The sequence below is a fragment of the Nansenia antarctica genome (assembly GCF_963989245.1).
Source record: "Nansenia antarctica genome assembly, chromosome: 12".
Taxonomy (NCBI): Eukaryota; Metazoa; Chordata; class Actinopteri; order Argentiniformes; family Microstomatidae; genus Nansenia; species Nansenia antarctica.
The window spans coordinates 21612824-21622823 of NC_137682.1; the positions used below are offsets into that span (position 1 = coordinate 21612824).

Here is a 10000-nt window from a genome sequence, read left to right on the forward strand (position 1 = left end):
CTGTAAAAGCTGTTGTTTTTTTAGGCGGAGACTGAATTTGAGATGTTTTATAATGTTCTAGCTCTATTTACTCTGACACAGTAACATATATTTTGATTATGACACTTCTACAGCCACCCCACAGGTGTTAGCTTTCATTTGATAACAAGATCATTATGAAGGCCCTTGTGATTGTGGAGATATTCTATATTCACTGTGGGCATGTCATTTCGAGCAGAAAACCAGAAAAAGGAGGTGGACTTAAGTAAACAACTGAAATGACCTCAATGTCGTTCCTTATTGACTGTTAATGACTGAATGATTGATTGAGAAAAAGGAGGATGGATTGTTCACTGGTTTGGGAACTATAAGACAATCGTGCAGTAGTACAGAATACAGTGGTAAATCATCCATTGGACCTGAGCCAAAAATGACTGAAGAGTATAGGTGAGGTCTAATTGTGTGCATTTCATTTGTTTCAAAACGTACTGTAATTATATCAGAGCTGTTCCAGGGAGTAGAATAACACGTTTAGTTTAATGTCACCCAATTTAATCCCCCCCCCCACATACCACCCTGCACAGTGTGCGATTACATTTTACGCAATGCAAAACATGAATGGGAGCTTTGAAGTGAGTGTGTGCCACGAGAGAGAGAGAGAGAGAAAGAGAGAGAGGAGAAAAATAAATGGTCTGTCTTATCAACTACCGGTGGGTTCTCCTGTGGGGTTCCTCGGGGGCTCTGTGCGCGCAGACCTCGAGATCATCATAAGCCGGTCACATGCTGCCGTAGCAGGACACGAGGTGCGGGGTTATCCGTTGGAGTGAGCACTCGAGCGCGCGGGAATGAGCATCACAGGATTACTGTGTACCCAGTTCCACGAACTGAGATAAAAAACACACACACACACACACTGAGCAATGACGCTCGCCTTGATATTGCATTGATATTTGTCTGTCTGCAAGTTGAGCAAGTTTTGATCTTCGATTTAGCACAGTACTGATTCTCATCAGTTCTCATCAGTGCTGGGCACAGACTTTCAGAATAGCCTACATTTCTATCACATACTTTTAAAAAGAATATATATTAGGCTATAATAGTTATAGTTATAGAAATTATATGATATTATTTTCTCAGATGTAGACCTAGCGATCATTGCATCTTATTGTAGGCTATGCTAAATAGGGTCAGGTTCGATTCTAATTTAATTGTATTGGTAGGGCTATAATATCATGGGTTAGGATTAGAACATACATCTAAAATCTACCACCAGAGGGCGGTATGTGTCGATTATTAACCACCGGTAACCAGCCCACGTGTCTCTTTACTAATATGAGTTCCTCCACCCGTTCTTCCCTAATTTAATAAATAACGGACCTGACCAGCCTGGGATGCTGAGGCCAGTAGAGCAGTAACCTTGCTTTCACTCATCCAGTTGTGTACAGTTATTAGCCTACCTGTAGCCTGACTGAATGATGACATTCAAAGATTTAAAACAGGGCTACAGGGCTTAAATCAAGGCTATTAACCCCCCTGAGGTACATTTTAGACATGAGTCTAAAGTGGCTTATCCTCTCCTTGTTTCCTTTCCTCCATCTGTGCTGATGCAAAGAAACTAATAGTGTAAGATCCGCCCTGTGGGGAGAACAGCAGGAAGCCTGTGTTGTGGTAAATAATAGGCTACCACCTCTTGATGTCAAGGTGATGTCTTGAGGCTGGTTTGCCTGATGAGTGTTTCATATAAGGTGTGTTTCACAGTAAGGTCTCCCACGGTGTCTCTGGGTTGCGGACTCGTTCTGAATGGGTTTCCGGAGTGTGTGGTAAAAAAAAAAAACCTAACCCTAACCCTAACCCTATTTTAACACTAAAGAAGCCAAAAATAGCTCTAGTGTTTAGCTTTCGGATGTCCGACTTTTATTTTGCCAGACATGCGGTAGGCTGGCTAGCCGTTGCCATGGCAACATGAACTTAGCCTGTCAACTTGTCGTTCGAGCAGTAGCTACATATGTGGCGAAGCGCACATTTGTTCCAGAGTAGGCCTAGTATGTACAAAACTGAAAAATGACCTTGGCTACTTCTTGTTCCCCCAAAACACCAGCTGCTGTCACGTGGATTGACGTACATTTACGATAAAAAGGGACTGAAACCCCAGTGTGTGACTCTTATAGCACATACAGGTGTTGTATCACTGAGAAATTCGCTGGCTATCCAGGGGAAAGGTGCTTTTACTAACTTAGAACAGAAATTGCATCGCAGCCTTCATTTCAGAGAATAACTCGCTTTATACTGAGCTGTTTGACGACCTACCTTGCTGATGTGTTTGAGCACCTCAACACACTAAAAGTGTCTATGCAAAAATACCCACCCCTTCGGAAGTGGCTTCTCAACTTTGATTGAGCTCAACTCAAAGCAGAGGAACAGGTTGGTCACTGAGGATGATCTGAGAGCTCCTCTGTCTACTATCACCCCAGACTCTGAGAGTAGCTCCTCTGTCTACCATCACCAGACTCTGAGAGTAGCTCCTCTGTCTACCATCACCCCAGACTTTGAAACTCTTATCAGGAGTAAAGCTCATCTCCAATTATCTCATTAGTTTCGCCAAATGCCTGTTGAGTGAAAACAACCCTTTTAGTAGGCCTACTCAGAGAGATTATCATATGCGTGTGTAAACATGATGTTCATTTTATCCATATTCACCAGGATCAGCAGAAGCACACAGATGTGATGTTCATAATCATCAGTTTATTCATCAGGAACAGTTTGCTATACATTTGCTTGGTTTGAATTCTATAAAAGTGGGTCATGACTTCATGAAAATGTGGGTCCCAAAGCCAGACCAGGCAGACCAGGCGCATATCTAAGATCTTAACCCGGGTCTTCATCCTTGGGTAGTGGTGCTTTTGTTTTGTTGTGTGTATTTGTCGTATTTAAAACATACAGTACCAGTCAAAAGTTTGGATATATAATTATAATTGAGTGTTTCTACTACACACATGATTCCCTCTAAACCAAAATATGGAATTGGTAAATATAAACCTATTATGTCAGATAAAAAAATGAAATGATTAAATCTAAATTAAATAGTAAAAACAAAAAAACAAAGCATTCACATACTTTCAAGCAGCACTGTATGAATGAATGAATGAATGAATGGTCTTTATTGTCATTGATATAGTACAGGTACCAAACAACGACATTTGGGAGGGGGGGCTCCCCTGGTGCTAGGAAAGAAAAAAAACTTTAAAAAAACAAGAAGGGAAAGGAGCTGGTTTACATAAATAAAGGCTATGTACACTATCCACTATACTATACTGTACAAATAAAACACTGTGCTGTACTCTATGCTATGCTATACCTATTCTAACATTTCCTATTCTCTGCAACCTTATGTATCCTAGGGTTGTCATATTGCACATAGTGTTATTGCACATTCATTTAAAGTGTCGCAGTTTGCAGGCTTGAAATGTACACATTTGTGCCTCAGCACTACACCTGATTTTCAATCCAGCAGCTGCCATCAATCCGTCCAGACTGTCCAGGGCCCAGAACCTAGGTCTTTGCTGTGTTCAGGGCCTGGATGGCCCTGGGGTACAAGCTGAGCTTCAGTCTGTTTGTCCTTGCGAACATGGTCCTGTACCGCCTGTTCGAGGGCAGCCGAGCAAAGTGTTCGTACCCAGGGTGGGATGGGTCTCTGGAGATCTTGGAGGCCTTCCTGAGGCAGCGTGTGTTGTACAGCTCTTCCAGAGAGGGGAGGGGGGCGCCGGTGATCTTCTGGGCCGTTCTCACGACTCTCTGTAGCGCATTCCTCTCTGCGGCTGTGCAGCTGGAGAACCTACAATATATAGATTATAGACCTACATATACAGTATATTCTCTGAATAATGACACTTGATTGACAGTGGTATCTATGGAAACATAGGGTGTTATTTGGAAATGTTATTGAATAACAGATTTACCTAACGCTCTATGGTGTTTGTGTGTCAGAGAGTGTTGTGGGGGAGAGTGGTGTGAGAGTGAAATACAAATGAGTGTGTTCATATTTGTCGGAGAATGGTTGTGTCTGTGTGAGCATGTTTGTGCGTTCGTTGTTTGTGACAGTATTTGACGTCACATTCCTTCTAATTATGACATGCCCTTCTCTGTCACTCACATTGCCGATTCAGGCCAATTCAGTCCAAATCAATCCAATAATAGATCCAATTTTGATCAATCAATCAAACTCCGCGGATCAATTGTCCTGGCAGACTTTCCTCTTACCCATCCCAACCTTCCTCTCCTCTCCTCTCCACTCCTCTCCCCTCCTCTCCTCTCCTCTCCTCCCCTCTCCTCTCCTCTCCTCCCCTCCCCTCTCCTCTCCTCTCCTCTCTTCCCCTCTCCTCTCTCCTCTTCCCCTCTCCTCTCCTCTCCCCTCTTCCCCTCTCCTCTCCTCTCTTCCCCTCTCCTCTCCTCTCCTCTCCTCTCCTCTCCCCTCTCTCCTCCCCTCTTCTACTCTCCTCTCTTCCACTCTCCTCTCCTCTCTTCCCCTCTCCTCTCCTTTCCCCTCTTCCCCTCTCCTCTCCTCTCCCCTCTCTCCTCTCCTCTCCTCTCTTCCACTCTCCTCTCTTCTCCTCTCCTCTCCTTCCCTCTCCTTTCTCCTCTTCCCCTCTCCTCTCTTCCCCTCTCCTCTCCCCTCTTCCTGTCTCCTCTCTTCTCTTCTCCTCTCCTCCCTTCTCCTCTCCTCTCTTCCCCTATTTTCTCTTTCCCTCTCCCCTCTTCCCATCTCCTCTCCTCCTCTCTTTCCCTCTCCTCTCCTCCCCTCTCCTCTCCTCTCTTCCCCTATTTTCTCTTCCCCTCTCACATCTTTTCCTCTCCTTTCCTCTCCCCTCTTCCCTTCTCCCCTCTCCTCTGTGTGTGTGTGTTTATGTGTGGGTGTGTGTGGAAGGGGGTGTTGGGTGTGTGTGTTAGAGAGAGAGTGTGAGGGCAGTTCCAGCTAACTGAACCATTGGCAGGTTGTCATGCTTCTACATGGCAACATCTGTGAGTGGTTACCATGGTGATGTGACCCTGGATAATTTTCTGATTCCATCAGTGCTGAGCTACTTCATTCAGGGTTCACATGATATGAAATTAAGTGCAGACAATGGTTTGTATGTGTGTGTGTGTGTGTGTGTGTTTGTATGTGCGTGTGTGTGTGTGTGTGTGTTTGTATGTGCGTGTGTGTGTGTATGTGTTTGTGTATGTGGACATGTGTGCTTTTAATGGGCCTCTAATCCCACTTGCATTTGGCCGGTAAATTAATCCAAGCCTTGTTCATGGCCAAGCCTATATGCACTGCTTCTCTCTCTCTCTCTCTCTCGTACACAAACATGCACACACACACACACACTCACTCCATCCATCCATAAACTGTATTAAAGACAAAAGATTGTGCGAGAAAAAGAAAAAGCTGGAGAGAGGGAGCAAGAGAAAGAGTGAGCTAGGGGGTCTCATCGGTGTCTGACCTATGATGCGCGTGGAGCCCCCTCTTTGGTGTGCGGCGGTGCGGAGGCGAGAGACTAGCCATAATATAGGCTAGAGAGACTAGCCATAATATAGAGCGACCAGAGTGCAGGTCAGAGATTCCATGTTGATTGGGTGAAAAAGTGCATTAATCTCGAGCATGCTCTGGTCGGTCGAGGCATAAAAAGATGTTCTTTCTACAGTATCACCTAAGGTAGGCGTCCCCTCTCCTCCTTTTGGGGGAATTTATTTTCTAGAGGCAACCTTCTGATGGCATGCAGACTATAACGGATTAAAATAAACCAAGCTCTATTTCACATTAGGCCTTGATTAGTTAGGCCTAGGTATAGTTTAGCCTATCACTCAGTTGTGATACTGAATGAATGATGAACCTGTGAAGTGTGCTTTCACGGACTGTTCTCTTGAGCTCCGACGTGCAGACATGAACAGATCGCAGTTCAACCGTTTGAACTGATTTCTGATCCGCTTTACGCGCTATTTGTGTCATCCTGGAATTATCTTTTTTTTTTTTTAAAGCCAAATTTCGAATATCAACTGTCACAGACTGTCATCTCTGTTTGCAGCTATTGGTGAGGTTTTAATTCGCTATAGCACCAAATGTGTTTGATAGCAATGCTATAACTAAAACCCCCCAATTGATTATTCCCATGCCCCTGACGCTCCGCTTGAAAGTAACACACACACACACACGCACACGCACACACACACACACACACACACACACACACACACATACACACACACACACACACACACACACAACCACACACACACACACACACAACCACACACACACACACACACACACACACACACACACATACACACACACACACACACACACACACACAACCACACACACACACACACACACACAACCACACACACACACACACACACACACACACACACACACACACACACACACACACACACACACTGCTTGACAAGTGTGTCCCAGAACAGAAGTGGCCATTTGGGAATGATTATCTGGAAGGCGAGTGATGTTGTTGAGGTGGCTGGCTGCTCACGTGGTCTGATCGGTGTGAGTATATGATATCCATGCACAACCCAGTCTCAAGCCATCCCCATGCAGAACGTATTCCGTTGGAGAGACTATGTTGCAACCCCAGTGTAACGGGAACCTCATTCCTATGCACGGTGCACCTGCGTAGGTTATGATCAAGAATTGATCGACGCTGTCTTCATTGAATCCCAGACGTCTTCATCGGGCTGGGGGATCTGGAACAGAGACGCTCATAGCCGCCGAACCGTTATTCTTATCGGAGGTGAAGGAAGGCGCGCGCTGAGCAGAGGGCTTCGAATCCGAAGGACACAAGGAGGCAGTCACCTTGCGGTCTGGAGACAACCCCAAGACACACAACTGCAGTTTCTCTTGAATGGAGTTCTGCATGAGAGATAGGCTCTACTACTACCACATATGAGGTAAAGACACCGGCCAAATACCATGCACCTTTGCACGAGATTGACGAGTTGTTGCAACGGTGGAGTTTGTGCGTGGCATGCAAACGAGATATCAGATATAATAATACGGTCGATTTTTGGGGTAGGGTTACAACGTGGGGATGTCAGCCTGCAGAATAGACCGACAGTCCCACCTTATGCATATAAACAGAGAGACTGGGATCGAAATGCAAGCGAGATTGACTTGATCGTATTGAATGGAAACAGATGCCTTCGTTGAGTCCATGCAGTGAGCATGCTTATTTCAGAGTATGTCTCTGTCATGTGTCGGTACGAATCGAATCATGCCAGGCGTAGAGTCTGTCGACAACCGTCTTGGTACAGAATCTCTCTCCCCGTGCATGGAGGCAGGCTGCTGTTTACCGAAACGACATGCGGTACAGCGGACAGTCTCTTCTCGTTTAAGCCTATAGCTCGTGACGTTAGAATTATAAGGTTCTATCTCCATTTGTGTCAAAATTGAGTTTTTTTTACATAATCTGATCCATTAGGTGTTTATTAATGCCTGTGTGGTGTTATTTTTTAAATGTTGACATTTTTGAGTTAGTAATTCATCAAATACAAAGGTTCCATCTCACAAAACATAATGGAATGTAAAAACTTTGACGCTCAATATCTCTGAACTGCCCTAAACGGAGATAGAACCTTATCATTCTAAGCTCACGAAATGTTGTTCTGTTTTCATTTCAGCACCGCGGACAGCTCCCCGGGGCTGTGTGCATCTACTGATCTGGTATCTATCCATCCATACCCGATATTTGGACACTCGGTGAACAGTGTTCATTATGTTAGAGTTGGTGCACAGGGCACACATGCATGCAGGCTATTAAGCGCGTATGAATCATTCCTCTTTCCGCTAATTGCTGGATATTTGACCCTATGGGAGGCTATACCCCCCAAGGGGAACATAGGCGACATGTTCATTGTTGTTGATGGTCTGATTTAATTGCACTTAGCCCCACATGGTGCTGCCTATTTAGCTACCGGTTCTGAGAAAAACGTCTCGTCCTCCACAAGTTCGAATCGAGGTGACGTTTGCCGACGGGTGTGTGTGCGTGAGACTGTTGTTTGGTTCAGAATCCTATCTGCCATGCGTCCTACAATATCACCAGGAGTTCATATCGACATCAACACAATAAGCGATCATCAGAATGAAACCAGACAGTCTACATGACATGACTGCGAGCTGCGCGCGCGATGTGGAGAGTTCCGTGTATGCCGTGTACAGAGATGCGCATACATGCCTAATTGCACATGATCGATGTGTTATGTGATATAGGGAGAATTGATTTTGGTCCATGATAAAAGATAGAGAAAGACACGCACACACACACGCACACGCACACACGCACACACACGCACACACACACACACACACACACACACACACACGCACACACACACACACACACACACGCACGCACACACACACACACGCACGCGCGCGCACGCACGCACGCACACACACACACACACACACACACACACACACACACACACACACACACACACACACACACACACACACACACACACACACACACACACCCCACACACACACACACACACACACACACACAGAGAGAGAGATGTATCGGTCTCACGGACGGCAGGATGAAGGGAGAAATGCAGGGGAACAGACCCCGCGCGAGCTGGACTAGTCTCGGTAACGGCTGTGTTAACGACGCTGTCATATCAATGACGTCCCTTGACCCTCTCGTATATCTTCGCTCGCTGGGGGGACATCGGACGGGCTCGCGCAGACAGCCCTCTACTCTGCCAACATATAATGCATAAGCGTCACATGTCAAAGGTTATCGTTGGAGCCATCCCCGACTAAACTGCGGCGCTCCTGCTTTTTAGGCGTATTGAAATGGAATGCAATGCTCCTATTGAGGTTAAACCTATTGCTTTAAACGCTCAGCCATGGATTAAGTGCCTCTCAAACAAATGCACCGCTCTGCACTGAGTACTGCGTTTTGAGATTCCCCCCTCATGTTGTGTTCAGACCCTGACTCCCCCCCCCCCCCAACCTTCTCTCTGCCCACAGGTAATGATCCACCTCCTCATCTGTCCATCACCTTTTCCCAAAGGAGACCACCTCTCCGGAGCGGAGGAGGCCTCCCAGCCAATGAGTTTCAACCGAGTTCAGATCGGATCAGACTGATTCTCACCGACTTCCCAGGATACACTGCTGCTAGCTCCCCTCTCTGTTACCATGGCGACGGTCCCTTCCTGATCTCTAACAGGTGGACGAAGAAGGAGAAAGGACGAGGAAGAGAAGGAGTATAATTCTCCTTCTTCTGTTTTTTTTGTTTTTTTTCCTCGTTTCACCAAAAACTTCCCCAAAATGGAGAGGGGCTCTATTTCTATGAAGTGTAAAACGCATTGATTATATTTTTGACTCCGCCTCCGTTCTCTCAGAATTAACTGACCCGATACAATGCTCTGGTTCTTCCTATCCCTGCCCCTGTGGGCATGGCCCGGTTGGACCGGCTCCGCCCAGTCTAACGAGCGGCGAGTCGTGGCGCACATACCCGGTGACATCATCATAGGAGCGCTGTTCTCTGTCCACCACCAGCCGCCCGCTGACAAGGTACGCAGCCAGGTGCACTCTGGGGGAAACTTTGAGTCAAGTTTGGGTTCGGGTCCACCGTAGAACAAGTTTGTGTGTGGTGTGGTGTGGTGTGTCAGTGAGTGTGTGTTACGTGTGTTATCTATTTGGGTGTGTGTGTGGGACGGTGTACGGCGGTTTCCACATGTGTGTACATGTACAGTATTCATGTGTGTGACAGCGTGTGTGTGTGTTACTCCCTCTCCCAGGTCCACGAACGTAAGTGTGGGTCGGTGCGCGAGCAGTACGGGATCCAGAGAGTGGAGGCGATGATGTACACTCTGGACCGGATCAACGCCGACCCTCACATCCTTCCCAGCATCACCCTGGGCTGCGAGATACGCGACTCCTGCTGGCACTCGGCCGTGGCCCTGGAGCAGAGCATCGAGTTCATCCGCGACTCCCTGGTCTCCTCCGACGAGG

At 46.5% G+C, this 10000-nt stretch overlaps 1 protein-coding gene across 1 annotated transcript in view; it reads left to right on the top strand.

Annotated features, from left to right (window-relative positions):
- Positions 1 to 9406: 9406 nt before the first annotated feature.
- Positions 9407 to 10000, top strand: part of grm5b (glutamate receptor, metabotropic 5b) — a gene marked incomplete at both ends in the record, with an annotated part of 63742 nt that continues 63148 nt past the window's right edge. Inside the window, 2 exons of the mRNA XM_080542843.1 lie at positions 9407 to 9559; positions 9787 to 10000. The exon at positions 9787 to 10000 is cut by the window's right edge and continues 233 nt beyond it. Of these exons, the coding sequence (XP_080398969.1) occupies positions 9407 to 9559; positions 9787 to 10000 (367 nt within the window). The remainder of the gene's footprint in view (positions 9560 to 9786) is intronic.